Below are 19150 nucleotides of genomic sequence, written 5' to 3' on the forward strand. Positions count from 1 at the left end.
CTGCATCAGTTGGTATTTCCAAGCAAAATCTAACCTACGTATCAGTGCCATAAGCCTTGAAGAATAACATGAAAGCAGGAACAAAAACCTAAAAACAGCATCAAAAAAAAAAAAAAAAAGAGAGAGAGAACGCTTCCAGGTGGCAATACCCTGACATGCTGCCTTACTACTTGTGCTGGTCACTACCATCTGTCTCTACTCTGCTGTCAGAAAACTAAGTGAATACTTCATATAACAAACACAAAACGTAGAACAACCTAACAGTCTGTTTGATGTTCACATGAATCAGACTGATGAAAACTTGGTGATTTTCCAGAATATAAAAACACAACTCTTTATTCAGAATGTGAAAAGTGATATTTATGTAATTAGGTATAGAAAGCACAACTCAAGCAATTTGTGAGTCAAAACAATTTCAAGAAATAAATGTTTGATTCTATTCCCCTATTACTTTCTCCTCAATTGTCACCACTTCCATTACTTTCCAGGTACAGTGGTGCAATATAATCAGGTGTACTTTCCATTATCAGTTCAAAAAATAATCACATATAAATTACACTTCATTAAAAAAATTAATAAAACAGAAGCTCAGTGAATCTTTGTACCTTCTGGAATGAATGAAGGCAACGTAAATCAGTCAGAGACACGAGAAAAAATATATCCTGGAAAGCTTGTCATAAACAAGTATGAATAGTTATTATAAAACCTAAATACAACCTTACGTTCATGTGTATTTCAAAACTCATGTATGAACTCCTTGCTTAGATTTAAAGTTTGAAAAGAGCAAAAAGTTTTTTGCAAATGATTTTAGGTGACTGAAGCGAGATGCTAATGAACCAGATCTGCAATAAATGGACATGACGAGCTATCCCCAACAGCTTTCAAATTATTCTATGTCTAGGAAAGATGGCATCTCCCCCTGAGCCTCCTAATAAATGCAAAATTAGTAAATAAATAAAATCCTGGCAAATAACTACAAATGTTGGATATCCTTGGACAGAATTCAGGATTCATAAACAACAGCTTCAAATTTAAGGTGGAAATAGATGCAGACCTCAACAGGATGTACCAGCTGACTAATGCCTCTAAACTATTTTACATTCCAGAATGTCACCTCTCACAGACATTATTCTCCTAAACAGTGACAACAGTGCTTGGAGTATTAAACCTGTTTAGGCTAATGAAAAATGCTGCAACAACAGATTAGCGCAAATCTTCAATTTCAAGTCGTTTTAAAGCACAACTATTTGCAAGAGTATTTAAAATTTTATACAGATTGCATACACATAAAACATTATTTTCCTGAAGTATCTCAAAACCAGAAGGTATTAGCATATTTTCCCCTTTCCTTTAAAGGCAACATAAAGTAACATAAATGAGTTTCCTTCAATATCCTTCTTCAAAATCTAAGGCAAAAGACAGCAAAATACTCTAGGGTCATCAAATTTACTGCCACATCATGACTTCAGTAGCTAGAAAAATGAAAATAAATATATTAATAAACGAAGAGCTACAAAATACAAAGAATAAGGCACAAAACCCACAATCACTATGTGTGCTTCCAAAACATTCTTAGCAAAAGGACTATTTCACAGATACTACACACGGGTGTAGGTAGACTACAAACACCTAAACCAAAGGGTGCAAAAGGATAATTTTGAAAAAGGTAAGGCAAAAGATGCCATCTTCACTATCCCCCCACCACCACCTCATTCTCACAGAAAGGAACAAACATTTGTAACTGTTCTTTAAGCTCACGGCTGCTGGACACAGGACTGTTTAGTTCCCAGGAGCATGCTTCTGAATTTTATAATGTCGGTGCTCTTTCCTTTCCACTATCCTGATGAGAGAGTTCACTAAATAACAATCTGAGGCTCCCATTGGATTTAAAGATACTAACAGAAACCAATAAACCCAAAACAATAGCTCACTCCAGGTGTCACAATACATTTCAATGCCCCATACAATACAAAAGTCTTATCCTAGTGTATTTAGACAAACTTACTGCCAGTAATTTAAATCGCCAGCCACATGACCCAGTTTCATGGGGCCGAGTTCCTGTTTATCAGCACGAGGCAGACATCTGATCATACAGACACACCTGACCTATTTGCATTCCCTCTAGAACTCCGAGAACTTTAAGTAAAACTCTGTTGCATAAAGGAAAATTACCACATTTATTGTACAAGGTGAATTATTATGACTAAAATACCACTTCACTGATAAACCAACAGCATTCATCAAACTTTTTAGTTGCTAAAACTGTGGCATCATCGTCATTACACTGATGTTCACCACACCACTGGCGACACCAAAGCAACAGTTACAGCGGACCGACGTGTGCTGTTTTGATAACACATTTACTCATGTTACAGACCATTTGAACAAATGCCCTTCTGTTGAGCTGTTGCTGCAGATGAACCTATAATCCGGATCTTTAAAATAATGACAAGCCCGGAGCAGGCAGGCTGGTGCCTCAGCTGGGTGGATGTGCCGCAGACTGCCACTCTTCCCTGTGACTGCAGACTGATTTGTCACCTTCTGTGCACAGCTCTGGTGGCAGAAAAGCAAAGTTTCTGTTCACTCCTGCTTTGAGATCGATGGCACGCAAAAATTGTTTTAAAGTACTTGCCATCAAATTGTCTCTTCCACTATGTGACAATTATATTAAAACAGACATGAAGAAAAACTGTAGCTGATGGATACTCATTCCAAATGTGGCAGTGGCCCATTTTCAGAGCATCAAAATCACCTTACAAAGCCTACTTGACCAAAGGCCCAGCACTGTAACAGAGCACAGAAAAACTTTTCTCTGGACACCATATTTAATTACTCTTTAATTCTCTCTATATATATTTAAAAAAAAAAAAAAACACACATTTTGTGTTCCTACAACATTATGGTCTCATGTGTTAAGTCTTATTTGTAAGATGGAAAATATTTTTACAATGCATCTTTACAAAGTAACTTTATAATGTGATGGTTAACTAATTTACCTGTTTTTCATAAAGCAAAGGGTTATCGGTTACATAAGCCTAAAGTTTAATGCAGTTAACACACCTTTAAAAGCACATGTTATCATTCCTTAATGCTAAGAATTAGACATTGAAATTTGAGGTATTAATGACTCCAGTTGGCAGAACTGTTACAGATTAGTTTCCTTAACCGTTTAAAGTATTTTAGGAGTGGAAAACGCAGTCTGATAGTACAGCTGAAGTTCTTCTCACCGCTCACAAAAATTTCTCACTTTGGTGTAAGAGTTTAAAATAATGTTAATCAAATCAAAGAACAAGAAAATGTGCCTTCTGCTTTTAAACTGTGAAAAAAAAAAAAAAAAAAAAAAAGCACAAAACCCAAAAAGCAAACACTCTTCCAAGGTCAAGAATGATGACACATCTGGCAAGGCCCCTTTTCCAGGTGTAAACAATACCATGACATCCGTACCTGCTTGGGCAGAGGGTCACTACTGAGATACGAATCTCCTTACTAGCTCGGTGAGGAGAAAGAAAAAAAAAAAAAAATCAGAGAAATACCTCGTATCATGTCCATACAAATTTCACAGCAGGAATTCCAGGGACATGGGTTCATTTATGTGGGGTGCGCCCAAAATTTCATACTGTTCTCTGTGCAGGAAAACTTTACTTAAGACAGATAATTGTATACCTCTTCCACATGTATCCTACCACTGCGTCATTAAAGGTAAGAACAAACCTCAGGTATTTTTCTGAGGTCAGTTAACTGCCCAAATTCTGGCCCATTATGTTCTTCACCAGTCCCACTGTGTCCTGTAACAGTTATTTACAACAAGCTGGCATGTTCGAACTGCAGTGATGCTTCTTCTGGCACATAATTCAAAGCATCAGAGACCACCAGGGCATGGGAACAATTATTTAATGTTCTGGTATTAGACACTAATGGATTAAAAACAAACAAAACCCAGATTTTTTCCCAATCTCCTCTAAATACTAGCTGTTTATTGTGGTGGGTTTATTTTGTTTCTTTGTTGTTGTTCGTTGCGAGATTTTGGCAGGTTATTCTTGCCAATAACTAGTAGAAGGTTATTTTTCCTTTAAGCAAACTGCTTTCTAACACTTATTCTTACATTTACTTCGAAGCTTTAAAAGAAAATCTGAAACTCTCATTACTGTGTTCTCAAAGTGCAAACACATACTGGAACTGGCAAAAAAAAAAAAAAAAAAAAAAAAAGCCTTTTCTACTAGGTTTCCAGATCCCCCAATAATGGAAATCGTGTGTCGTTTTTGCTGCCATATATGATGTCAAGTCCTTTCTGTCCATCCTCCTGTTTTTTGGACATCTCCTAAGGTAACTAACTATGTATTGTTGGCATTTTAAGGAAGTTGAACTTTGAAAGGGCTGGGTGCGGTAACAGAGGATTTCCACTCACTTCAATTATTTGGTAGAAGGAAATAAGTTTTGTTTTTCTCTCCAGCCACAGTTTTATCCAGGGAGAATCTCCCTGGAGCCTACTCCAGGGGTTCCCAATTAAAATCAGCACTACAAAAACAAACAAACAAACAAAAAAACACCACAGTTTAGCAGCATAAGATCATTTTCTTTTTGGAGAACTCTATCCTCATGTCCCTGCGTATCTTCCCTTGTGTAATATACACCATGCACTATCATATTCTGAGATCTCTGTACTCTAGCAACTGTATAGAAATATTTATCCAGATCTTTCACTTACATCAGTAACAAATACCATACAACTTCAACTGTCCCTTATTTTTAAGAAATAATTGTCAAAATGACCCAAATTATTTTGAGAGAAAAAGTCAAAAAACATTACACCTTTCAAAGAGAGACCTAAGTATAAATTTCTATGAAACATTCAGCATTATTTCCACATAGAGAAGTTGCAAGTTGTACAAAGTTTCAAACGCATGGAAGTCTAAACTACGTTAAACTCACTATACGCAACTTTCTTCTAATTTACTGTCACTATTCTGATTTACTTCTACAATTCAATGCTTAAGATTTGAGTCACTAAACCAGCAGCCAGGAGCTGCAGTTTACAGTTCCTGTTTGATAACTAAATTCTTGGATCGCTTTTAGTTTCTTCTTTTTCAAACTCATCTGATACACATCAAAACTCATGGTGGAAGGGGCACATCTGAATGTGCTGGAATAGGTTCCAACATTTGGTGGAGACATTAAGCATGACTATAATGTCAATATTTCAAAATGTGGAGAAACAGTCTTGTCCCCCTCCCCCACTTGAAAAATCACAAGACCAGTTAAGGAGCCAGTCAGTGGTCTAAGAAAGTGTTTGCAAATCTAAAATAGAAAGTGAAAGAACAACTCATCTGCTGGATTTGCAACAATCCATCTTTCCCATTTTCAATTCTATATATACTTTCTTAGTTGCTCAGGATACCTAAACTACTTTTACCAGCTTTGAATGCACTCAAAATAATAATTTTAAAAGATTCAAATCAAATTCAAAAGCACCTTTACTAGTTCTCAGAAACAGAGTCTTGTGTACAGATTGACACCAAACGCTAGTAAGTTTATCTTTAAGGCACTATGTCAAACACAGATGACATAACATACACTCAGTTACTTGGGAAAATGAACTGGCAGCTTCTTTCTATGCTTTAGTGAGCAAATATCCACGTTAGGAGCATCACTCATGATGCTCATCTGTAGATAGATGCCAATACTGAAAGGATTTGTGTTGGTATTACACAAATATGATACATATGTAGGTCCATTTCCCCGTATGCACTCTATATGCAGCAATTGTTTCTAAAACAATGTTATACTAATTAAGCTATTTAAGAAATATTTAAGACTACATAGGTTTTTTGTTTTGTTTTTAAATATTCTTCAACTCTAATCAAGTTTAAGTGGTAGAAATTCCATATGTGTGATTAGCTACATTATGCAATGATCAGTTTCAGAAAGCGTTACGAAACAATTATTTTTCTGCTGCATGAACAGCTTTCTGGTTTAATGACAAACCTCGCATTTAGTCCTATACTCTCCATATCAGAAAAGCAGTATTTTGTATAACAAAAAAGGCACATCACAACTCAGAAATACCAGAAAAACTTCACGTTATATGGGAAAATTATGCTATTATTAACCAACGCTTCACATGCCTGTGGTCATAAAGTACTGTCAGACTCTACAAGCTGTAAACAAGACCCAGTGTCAGTAATGTATCTGAAACAATCAAACTGTCAGTAAAATTACTGACACCTCAGTTGCATAAAATATTACATAAATTGAAGTGCACTACTCTTTGAATTTCCAAATCCAATCACAACTACAAATCCAGTTACAATATCAATGTAAGCCCTTCTAAAAGGAATGAAAGAACAGTAAATCCCAAAGGATGCATGAGCTCTGCAGCAGAGATGATGTAATATACAAAAATAGACATCCTTTGACAGAAGCTGCAAGTTGAGTAAATAACACTGCATGTCATTAATTTTGCATTAGTTTGCCAGTAGGCATTTCTAAAAGGAGGAAGATCTAACAATTTGGGTTTACTTTGGGTGCTACGCCACATAAAAAGTGTTGCTCATATACTAACAATAATACATAATATAATGAAGTACTTCAAACAGTAACATTTCCTTACAGCACAGATGAAGGAAGCAAGCAAGAGCCTGCATTTTGCCACAAAATACAGAATGTAGGGATGGGAATTATATATTGTCATGTAGCATTATCTGTGGATGTTCCCATAAAGAAATATGTAACCCTGGTACAAAAGATGTCAGCAGGCACTGTCCAAACTCTCTCAGGAATTTTGTATTTCGGGTACTACCCCACAATTTTCATATTTTCTAATGTGCCTCACTTCAAAATACCCTTTCATATATAATACAACCATATACTTCAGGAATTAGCATTACTGCACGTATTCAAAGTATTACATATACAGACTAAGTACACAATTAGTATTTTGTATTACTTCCTAGTGTGATGTACAGCTTTTCACCTCATTCCAAATCATGAGGATCACCATCATGGAATAACAAGAGGAGTTGCATCATTTGAAATCACATGCTGAATTTTGCATGCTGACAAAAGCAACTGAACAAATATCCCTCCTGGTAAAAAGGCAATAACATGTGACAGCATTAATCATTTAGCCACTTTCTTTTTCATTCCATTAAGGCACAATAAATAGAATTTATTTTAAATAAGTTATTTTAAACTGAAGATTGTATCAATACAAATTAATTCATGCAAACACGTATTGTTTGTGCAAACATGCAATTAAATCGTACTTGCATATCGTGCCTCCTTCTATAGATAATAAACTGTAAATTTAGTACAATTATGGTTTGACTATTTCTCTGCTTACATTACTGAAATGAATGTTTCAAAACCACAAACAGAACAAGTCTGGTTCTTGCTGGAACTGCTTATCTGGAACTTCTCATCTGAAAACTGTTCCAACTGATTCAAACTACAATGACTGAAATTCTATATTATTAAGACTAAGATATTAGCATCGACTTACTGTATAGGATACAATGCGTGAACAAGAATACATAGTAGCAAGGTATATCACAGTAACAGTCTACACCGTTGAGAAGCAAGCACATTACATTATTTCATGATCATTTGAAATGGTCCATGAAAAAGAACCAAAAATGTATATTATACAATATAAACAATAAACACACACACACAAAGAAGTAATTATAACATGCTGTTTTTTAACATCAAATCTTGCCCAAAATTACATTGGGCATTTCTCACGAAGTCCTGGAATAGAATCAGTACTTTCAAATTTGGACCTACTGTATTAACCACAAGAAAACACTGCTCATCATCTTATAATGCAATTTTTTGGGAATAAATGGCAATTCTGTTCCATAAAATAGAAACACCTGAACATATACTTTCAGTCCAGGACTTTTAGACTCTCACTAGATAATGTGAACAGAAATATCATTAGGAAAAAAGGCAAGTTTTTGCCAATGATTATTCATTACAAGGTAAGCTATAGCAAGAAGCAAGGTTCCTACAACTTGCTCATTTGCTCCTGACTTTCGAATGACCAAGTTCTAATACTTAAGAAAGCCCCCCAAAACCTCCCGCTCATCTCCTGCTCTCCTCATTCAAATTTTCAGGTGATTCAAAAAAAATAACCAGATGTCCCCTTGTGAATCTCAAGCTGAATGGGACAAGAAAGCCACCTGAAGGTAAAGGGACCTTGTGCAGGAACCTCTCTAGCTTCGATAAGCCTGGCTGAGGCTGCACTCACAGCAATTTTCCTAAATCTGGTAACTAATTCAAACCTGCACAGATTCTCAGACAGGAAAAGTCACACACTACCGTTTCTGTTCAGGACGGTTCACTGGTGCTTCAGCATTTTATCTACAGGCCTATCAGCACCTCTCTGAAAGTCCCCTGGTCAGCTCTGATGCTTTACCTGTAGCAAAGTGAAGACTATAGCACAGCCTTGGAGAAGCCCACAGCCTAGTTTTAGTATCAAAAAGCACAGGAGGGACAGATTATAACAAACCAAGGAGTTATAAATCACTACTTGCAACCTCTAGACCGCTAAAGAACAGCATCTCATCTTGAGCAAAGTTCTTTTTCTTTTATGAACTTCATTATCTTACACCAAATCTGTCATGCACTAGGCCTATAACCACCAGCTTGGCAACACTCGGATGTGGCAGGACCAAGTCTTCACAGAGCAGCCACAAAGCTTACTGCTGATAAGATAGTGCAAGAAAAGTCCACCCTGTTTTAAACTCATCCTATAATTGACCATGCTATCTTAAATTAAAAAAAAAAAAAAAAATCAACATAAAATAGGAAAGCTACAGTTTCTCAGGAGATCAGGCTCACCCCCTTTTCAGTCAAGTCCCTCAGAACCAAGGCTAAATCAAACAGGGTTAAATAGCCTTCAGTAAACGTACATGCAAACGACAATCCACGTTCAAAGTTAAAATACGATTCCTATTATTAAGTCAGAAGATGTTATTAAAAACAGTTTCTGAAATACAGTAAGAACAAGCAACAAAGTTATTTTCTATCAAAAAAGATCTCAACAAGGTTTTCCAGATTCAAGTAAAAACAGCTTGGCCTGAACTTATCAGAACAAATACATTTTACCAAAGTAAAAATGATGTCAAAAAGGACATCATGTTATTTCAATACATAATGAAGTTTGTATTTTCTTCTCCCTAGAAATCTCAATTTTCAGATTTCAATTTTCCAGTTTCCCCGCTAGAAATCTCATTATTTCAAACTTCAAGCTGTAGGGTAAATTATCAAAACATTATGAAGTACTTCAAATTCGTATCATAACTTGAGGAGTACATTATCACTACTAGCCATAATGTTTTATGGACTCACATTCCACTGAAAAACTGGTGAATGCTGATCTCAAGGAACTGAGTTCCTACACAGAAGGTACCATACTTACTGAACAACGAGTTTCAGCACAGAAGTCAATGCCTATGATACTGGAACCATATTGAAATCTAATCCTTTGAAGTCATTCAAAGGAATTAACTGAGCAACGTGATATGGAAGAAACTTTTGAAGTAAATATCTTTCCTAATTAAATACCAGAAAATTTGACCAAAGTGATATTTGAGGGAAAGGAAGAATTCTGGAGGTAAAGAAAACAGTTTTGTTTTCAGTTCTTTGCATCATAAGAAATTTCTCAATGCGTAACAGTGGAGACATTTAATAGCTTGACAAGACATATTCTTATCAAATGTTGGATTTGGTGGATGCTTAGTATTTATTTATTTTGGCATGGACAAATGCAATTTAAGTGCCAAAGATGAGATTCAGATCCTCAAATTTCTTTGATTGCATTTGAGATCTGATGTTAGTCAAAACTGTACTTTATGTGTTTTGGTGCCATTCCAAAATACTTTATTCACTCGGGCACAGTTTCCTCCCTTAACTTGGCAAGCCTGTGCCCAGTCCTTTAGCCTTTCAAAAAATGGTCACATTATACTTCGGTAGGAGTCTATAAAATCTGACTGCTTTTTACCACATCAGTACACATCACCAGAAAAAAAAAAAAAAAAGCACTAGTCACTTTTGCAAGCATGTATTTTTGTGCTCATGTTGTCACACTCCATTTCCCTGTTCTAGGGACAAAGGTACAAAACAGCTACGAGGGTCCTTATTTCTGGAAGCAGAAATCAAAGATTAAGTCCTCTATGTCATAGAAGAGATGCATAAGTAAAATGTCTGTCAATCACTATTTCATGTGTATCCTTTGCTTATTAATCTGTTTTTGCTAAATCACATGACAGCAAAGCAAGGAAGAAAGGTCAAACAGGCTAGGCAAGAGGTATTGTGCTGTCACCAAACTCCACACTTACTCCACGTTTTGAATATTATAGTGAAATTGCTCCAGCGTCAAAGCAAAGGCTAGGAGGCACTTTTAGCCAGAACATTGCATCAGCATCAACACATCACACTGCAAACCCACAAGTACATTGTTATTGGACCATACACAGTAAGTTACAATACCTGAGGTTTAGTGCATTCCTGTGAGCCAAAATGAAATGAATGCCATATAGGAGGAAAGGAAAAGATGAACATTATCAGACATGCCATAGTACATTCCACCACTATGAAGATAATGTTAAAATCATGTTAGTGAGGGCCCGCTGTCCCCTACGTGTTGGCTTCGTGTGCAGAAAGCCATGCCACAACCAAGAGCACTGCATTTAACTTCTTGAAAAGCACAGCCATGCATTTCCACTTAAGATAGTTTAATACTTCCCTCTGCATTTTCATAAAACTTTCCTCAGAAAACACTTTCTGAAGAAAAACATTCAGAAACTACTGGAAATAAAGTATTAATAATTTAATCAACAAAAAGTTCATACTACATAGTAACTAAAGATTAGAAAATAAAACAAAAAAAGAAAACTACACATTCGATGATAATTTTGAGAATGCTATCAAAGCAGCTGTATTGAGTCTCACGTATCTAACACCTAAACCAGAACCCATCCACAATGAAGAGCAAACCTGAACACAAATCCATTGTATTCATCCATTTTCAGTCTGCCCTTTGTCATTATTTACCGCAATACCTGTACATTTACATTTTTAATGCTGCTTAGATTATTCAGAAGTAGAACCGAAGATGAGACCTTGACAGATGCTGACCAATGGATAGATGGGTGACAAGACCTCAAGATCTGTTCTACAGCGTGCTTTGAATTCCTATGTGTTTCCAACACATCCACTTTCTTTAGTTGATTTTTCCAAAAATTAAGACTAAAAAAATATAACGTCAAGGGACAGGAAATAGGAAGGGAGAAAAGACAATGCAGTCTTTAACACATGTGGTTGAAGCAATAGAAAAGGAATTGGTAATAGAAGTGAATGGGAGAACAATGTATATAAGATCACCAAATACTGTAAAAATAGAAGGGAATGGGCCAGCATGGAGACAGTCTTTACTACACTGTAAAACTCATTTGAGTTTTGTTTGACTCAATATTTGCTTTGAAAAAAAAGCAGAGTGAGTCATATGCATCATATTACATTTTTAAAGCAACATTTGACTGAAATTATTGCAAATTTTACAGTTTATTTGGCAATCTCTTCCAACTCAATATGAAATCCCTCTGCAATGAACTTGCCAACACATACACAAAATCATTATGAACTCACACAACAAAATGGTACACAATGGGCTTTTGCTCTTAGTACTGAAGTTAAACTTGGAAAAACTCATTATGTATACCTAAAGTGAAATTTATACAACAGGCATGGACCTACCAATGCAAATGGCACTGTGTGTAATCTAAATATTACCCTTCGTATTAGATAAAAAAAAAAAAATCACACTAGAATGGCTTACTAAGCTCTTTACACATCTAACATCAACAGAAAAATTCTTCCTGTGCTTGTAACTCCTACAAAGCACAATTCCACATTTTTATTTTTTCAAAAAACAAATCAGTAGGATGTTTCATCTTCAAACCAAGTGAACTGGCTCAATCCATAATAAATTTAGAAGCAATTAAAACAGCACTGAAAATTAAACCATTAAAAGCTGTTGTATAAACAAAAAAACAAATTGTTGGCATAAGACGTAATCATTCAACTCATGAGGAAAAGCCTGTATAATTAACAGGAGATGTAATCAAACATCTACAGACTTACAGACACACATTGAATATACAGGGAACTGGCAAACAAATCAAGGAATAAGGATAAAGGAAAAATGGAAAAAGCCTACAACTCTGCATTGGATCAGAGAAGGTATTTTAGAAACTAAAGTTCTAATCCTGCAAATTTATATGCATGTGGCTTACATTGTGCAAAACTGAGCCAAATGAACTCACTGAGATTAAATATGCACAAAGTTATTTATGCCCATGCCTTTACAGTTCTTGCAGATTTGGGGGCTTAAGCAATCAAGTGCGAGTCAAAGACAAACAGCTTTTCCAGTACTTTGCTTACATCTGTAATCAATACCAAACATTAATCTAGGAGAGCTTTTCCCAATTTGAAAGTTATGTAACAAAACATTTTGTAGAGTAACAATTATTATTTTGATCCCAAGAGAAAGCCTGCAAGCCTTCAATATATAAGATTACTCAAAATACGTGTAAAAGAAAGCAAGTAAAATGACCAAGTGATCTCCCTGATGAAGGAGAGACTATGTAGCTCACTGAAACCAAGTATATAAAAGGCTCTTGAGGCAGACCATCAATAAAGGTTAATTTGACAATTAAGTTCTGGATTCCAAGAAGAAATAACAGAACTAATCCAAGAATTTGGTCTACTGCAACGCAGTACAGTCCTTTTCAGGCAACAACTGTTATCATATACATGAATGAGCACTTCATCAACTGACTAATAGCACTGTACACTATTTGTGCTGAAACCTATAATCAAAAAGAAATTAGAACACAGTTTCTTTCACAATTCCAAGTAGTGATTCGAATGCTAAGAAATAATGCATGACAATCACAGTCAAAAAAACCACTTTCAACTCAGAACTAAGACATAAGCCAATGGAGCCAAATTCACAATATTTTAAGGGGAAACTCCCCAGCAAAAACACCCATCTTCAAAAATACCAGCACTTATAGCCATTTTGACTTTTATTTTCAACAGTTTTACTGTTTATGTTGTGAAACAAATACAGGCAGCTTACCGTATGGTAGCCTCTAGGTAGAGGTGGCTTCCCCACAGGATAAGGATCAACAGTATCAATAATTGTTTGTCGCTCCCCTTTTTGGTTGATTTTCCTAAATCTCCTTCGAGATTGCCTATGAGAAGCTTGGCGCTGAAAATATTCTTCATTTTCATCCATATAATCAACCTATAATAGATGCAAGAAAGTGTCATTTCCCAAAAGAAATAAAACTGTTCCTCCATGTTAGAAACAAATCCTATTTCAAATGGAAAAAAAAAAAAAAAGGCAGTTCACTGTTTCTTGCATTTTCTGCATTGCAAAGAGCAAAGCCATTACTAAAACAAAAAAGAAAATCAAATGCCCAGAGGGACAAAAAAAAAAAAAAAAATTATTGCTACAAACAGAAGCACTGAGTATGACCATTTTTGGAAAAAATGTTTCCTCCCTCCCCTCTCAATTCTTCTCTTGCAGAGATATAAACACTTCACCACATTTTTGAAAAGAAAACTTGTATGGGACAGCACTTGGTAGTTTTCCTACTGACTTACGTTTGTCCCTTGGGATCTTTCCTAACCATCATATGGCAAAGGCTTTGCTCTTCAGTAGGCAGCACTGTTTAGTATTATTTACTTCAATATTTTGAGAGCATATAAAAAGCAAATCTAACAGACTGGATCTACATAAAACCAAATCATTTCAAAATAAGAGCAGGAAGAATAAAAATAACAATTAGGTATATGCTAATATAAAGCTAGGCTTCTAATTTTAAGATTCTTCAAAAGGCATAGTCCTAAGCTACTACACAGTAGCACACTGTAAAGGAAATTTTTGAACTGAGAATTCTGGTTTTCCTGAAAGAGAACAATCTTTTTGTAGTAATTTGGCTGATAGTGACCATCTCTTCTGTGTTCATCCTACTAACAGAAACCTTACTCTACACTAACAGGGAAATGAGAAAAAAAAAAAATCAGCACTGGCTATACATGGGATTCAGTTAACTCATTTTTCAGTTCCGATCTACTCTGCAGGGTTAAACTGTATTTCTGAAGATGCAGAGAAGAGTTTCAGGCACCTAGCAAGGGTCCTTGGTATATTTCAATACGGAAAAGAAATAGACAAAAACTCCCAAGATATTGCAACGAATCCACCAGAAGTGGATATTTGTCAGCTCATGTCACTAAACATAATTTTCAGCATAACAATGGGGGGGGGGGGGGGGACACAGACACGGACGGATGACGGGGACACACAAATACAGTTTCTGGTTTTCCAGGAGATGGTAACAGTGTCTGTCTGTACAGAAGCTTCCTACTTTTATCTTCCTCTTTAGTCAGCTTCTTTCCATGTGCCCCTTCTTTGTATCCCTCTTCCTCACAACTTATTGAGGTAGCAATGCACAAGATAGGCAGACGTGCATATAACTACACCAGCTAAGTAGTACCCCTCCATCCAGAAAACAAACCTGGGACAATACGACATTTCCTGGACCTGTGGTCAGATACCAGTTACACAAGCTGGCAAGGTAAATCAGGGGGCCAGTACAGGGTGATAATAATGGGCTGCTGTTGAATAATTTAGCCGCTTCTAAACAAAGTAGAATTGCCGACAGCTTTAGGGATAAGGAAAAAGTGATTTGCATTTCTCACACTTGCCTTCTATGTCTCTCACTGTATTGAATTAAATTCATAAGATAGTTTTCTGAGGTAGAATTGGAAGGAGGGATATGACCCAAACGTGACAAAAAGCTACCATTATACAAACAGCTTTATCTGTTTAAAGTGAGATCAAAGTGCTTAGAACCTACAAAATCATGCCTGCATTTACAAGAAGGGAAGTTAAAGTACTTTTTAAGAGTTAAAATTAAGTAACTTCTCTCTTCTGTAAGCCTAAAGCTATACTATAACTTCCTGGGCTTCTCCAAGATTTATAAAAACTGTCACTTTTTAGGAAAATGTTTAATGTCACAGTCTATATTTGAACTAAGATCTATATATGGCTTAGTAGTTGTCACACCAGTACTGTGAAATGATCACTATCTCAGCAACACAGCAAAAAGCATTCAGCTTACTGACTGTGCATTTGTTCACATGATGGACCCTCAAATGAGGACTAAAAAATCATGAGCCCATGAGCCTTCAAGGAAGGATGCTGTTCTGCCACTGGACTACAGCAGACACCACTAACAAAATAACTCATGTAGAGAAGTTGGCAGTACCTTAAAATATTCAAACTGTTTCCTAAAACCTCACACTTGAAAATAAATTTAATTCAGTCAAACAATTATTTAAACTAACTAGAGTTTAATACTGTAAAGCATTTACACTTACCAATGAGTGAGGCAGCATTAAAAACAAAAACAAAAAAAAAACTAATCCACTATTCTGCTAGCAAAAAGCAAACTACAGTTTTACAAGGAAACTGCAAAAGCAAATGTAACAACAGTATAAAAAAAGATGCCTTTATCACTCCATTGAAGTATACGTGCAAGAAAAGGCAAGAAAGTTATGTACGATATCTTAGATTTATAAAGCTCATATGGCAAAATAAAAGACTGTAAGTTTTATTGTAAACTGAAGTGTTACCAAAGCTGGTCTGTAAAATTACATCCTACTCTGAAAAAAAAAAAAAAAAAAAAAGAAAGAAACTGGATAAAAAATATTCTTACCACAATCATTTCAGATGGCTCTAAAACAATGCATTCACAGCCACGCCTGAAGCTTCCTGCAGAACGCTTGCCAAAACTGAAGAATAAAAACACCTCCATCAGAACAGAAATCAGATCCACAATGCAATCCATGGGCATATTTATATTTTAAACAAATGATAAAGCATAGAAAGAATATACATACCTCTGTACAATGCAGTTCCATGTGCATGTCCTCCTACACAACTGTTACCCACGGACACCAGTGTATTTTTGATTTACATAGTTTACTAAGAGCAACTGCTAAATAATTCCATTAGCACTAAAGCAAGTGTCAGTCAAGTACTGGGTGCTTAAGATGCATGGATGATTCTGAACTACATTAGACAGTTTGGTCTAGTGTCTTCTTCTGGCATTACAGTATTAAGTTACCTAAGCCATCTCCATTTCTACAAAGAAAGCTAACTAGCACACCAAGGGAAGAATAAAAAGACTGATCAACTAAAAGACCTGATCAATAGGTCCTTTTTACTCAAAATAAATTAAGAAAATAAATATGCTGAATGTAAGAATATTCCCAAATTGATTAGATGAGGGCAAAAGTATGTTCTGCCTTTCATTATATATTCCCACCTTACTGCAACAATTAGGCATGATAATGTTTTTGCTTCCAATAAGATAAAATAGCTATTTTAGTTTCTAGTTCTGAAGTGCTTGCCTCTATTAAATGAACGTCTCTCTCTCTGCAGGCTCAACCGCAAAGAATCCATTAAATGCAGCAGCAGAGGTGCAGCGCAGAGCCAGTACATAATTCAGTGAAATACAAGCCCTCCTGTGCTAGATATGCAGTCAGGGTGGAGGAAAAGATAACCAGCTGAAGTTTGTTTCTAGAGTGTGTGCTTTTCCCTATCCCTCTGCACCTGGCTAACTCAGACCTCTCCTGTTGCAGCCAAGACGATAGGCAACATGGTAATTCAGTTGTAGACTGCCCTTACAAACCTGCTCTGAAATTTTCTAAGAGCCAGCTTAACTACTTAGCCTCTCCCTTTCTTCAACCCGGCACTGCAGCAGGCATGGGAAACCTTCCCATGTACAGCTCTCTGGGCACGACTTCAGCTCATCCCTACGTTCAGGGCAGATAGTGAGCTATTTGCTATGTATTGAACTTCTGAAAGTTTCCCAGGCTTTTCAAAAGCCAACTTTATTTCCTCTTATTCTCCCATATCCATACTCCTTTCCACATTGGGTAAGTGTGTGTGGGTACCCGTCTTTTCATACAAAAATAAATGAGAATGCAAGGATAAAAGACATAGGAAAAGGGTTTGAAGAACTTCAGGAGACAGTTATTACAAACCAGACTCAAAGATTTTACAATCTGAATTTTAACCAATTATGTAACGCACAGGCACAATGACGTACTTAAACTGTCAGTGAGTAACTTTTATATATATATGTATATAAATTATATGTATATATAATATTTATATGTATATATATACATATATATATATATACATATATATATACACATATATATATATATCTCTCACAATAAGCAAAACAGAAGAAGCTCATACACCATTCAGATGAGCATGTCTAACCAGTTGCATGTCTGTCCCGTCTGACGATTAGTGGAAATGAACAATTTAACTCACTACCCCAAAGGCTAATCTCTTGACAACAGCACGTTTATAGCTCAAAAATAAGGCAGTCAGATATTGAAAAGAAATTCCAGCTGTGCTTATTCATCAAAATAATAATCGTATTTAATGGTACATGGGACTTCTACAATAGAAAAAAAAATCAGAATACTAAGCCTCTTGAAAAGAAACAGTCAATAAAGAAGTCTCTCAACAAAATGCATATTTTCCTAGAGGCAAACACATGCTTCCTTCTACAGTCCAGCAACAAAACGCAGGGTGCTCTACTCTACAATGACATCTTGAATTTTATAGAATTTCAACTACTTTTAAAGATAGCAGAAAATGAAGCCATTATCTTGATTCATTAGACCACTGAAAAAGTGACAAACTTATTTTCTTGGTCATTAACCTGATCCATAGGCACAGTTTTTCCTTAAAATCTCATGGGGAAGGGAGGGAAGAGAAAAGGGAAAGTAAATCATCTCATTGATTGAAAAACAGAATAAAAAGTAAAATAAAAGTGGAGATTAGGAAGTCACTTTTTTTTTTTTTGATTTTGTAACTAAAACCATAGAAATACTTTTTTTTTTTTCTTGCGGATGCTCACTCCCTCTTTGCTTGCAGCCATTAATTTTAGTCTAGAACATGCTACTACATTGTTTCTGCCAGCACATTTTCTAGCCTCACAGAAAACACCAATTTCAGCTGAAAACACATATACACCTTCCCCCCTGACAGTTTCCTCTTCTCCTATTGTTGTCTGTAAGCATCAACTTTAAACTTCTGCACTTTGCTAATCACTGCTACCATCCAAAAGTTTCAGGCTTTAGCAAAAAGAGTAGGAAGAAAAAGTAGCATTTTGGGACATCCTGTTCTACTCTTCCCAACAACTTGTTTGAATTTTAACCCTCTGCACAATGTAACAGGTAACCAACATATTATGACAGAAGGCACACATTGAATTACTGCATCAGAGAAAACTCTCCTGTTCCAGAAGCACACAAAGTCTTGCAGCAAATAACCACGTCATTGCTGTTTCACTCAGATTCCTACAACACCACAACACTTGTCAGAGCACACAGTGCACCACACATCCATACTACCTTTGACCAAAGACCACAAAGCCCTTCATACTATAAACAAACCATAAACTTTACTAAGTATTGCGTGCAAGAAGACAAGTAAATCAAGGCCAGAGAACATTTTAAGTGTTGCAGGTCTCTGCCCAGACACAACATACCAGCTAAACACCATGACTTTCAACCTACTACTGAAAATACATTATCAGCGTGGAACTCACGTAACCAGTGAAAAGGAGGAATCAATCTCTTGTGGCTGCCCACTACTTTATACACTCCACGAGTGTCCAGCTCTGTCTGTGGCAGGGCATCCATCCCAGTGTTTACACACTACCTGTTACAGAGCACTACTTGGGTAACTACACGTAGTCACACAAACGTGCGATGACATGCAACTTCGAGGATACTGGATCCTGCTGGGATACTACAGCACTGCCAATCCCACTGTTTCAGTTCATAAGACTGATATCAAAGTAAGTTTTTATCAAAATTATTCTGTCAGAGCTTGGCACAAAAGCAAAAATCAAAGAGCAGTGACGCTCCTTTGCTCAAAACCCCCAGGCGCAGTAACCAGCCACTGCATGGACCACGACCTACACAGGTTGAACAGCCTGCAACCATGTGGGTAAGCACATCTTCATGGTTCTGCACCCAAACT

The 19150-nt window shown here is 36.3% G+C and overlaps 1 protein-coding gene across 4 annotated transcripts in view; it reads right to left on the minus strand.

Annotated features, from left to right (window-relative positions):
• Positions 1-19150, minus strand: part of RAPGEF2 (Rap guanine nucleotide exchange factor 2) — a 180842-nt gene that overhangs the window by 71060 nt on the left and 90632 nt on the right. For all 4 annotated transcript variants that reach the window (XM_084286452.1, XM_084286451.1, XM_084286449.1 and 1 more), the window contains 2 exons: positions 15792-15867; positions 13145-13312 (listed from right to left, as the gene is read on the minus strand). In XM_084286452.1, coding sequence (XP_084142578.1) covers positions 13145-13312; positions 15792-15867 — 244 coding nt within the window. The remainder of the gene's footprint in view (positions 1-13144; positions 13313-15791; positions 15868-19150) is intronic.

The sequence above is a fragment of the Netta rufina genome (genome assembly GCF_964035555.1).
Source record: "Netta rufina genome assembly, chromosome: 4".
NCBI lineage: Eukaryota > Metazoa > Chordata > Aves > Anseriformes > Anatidae > Netta > Netta rufina.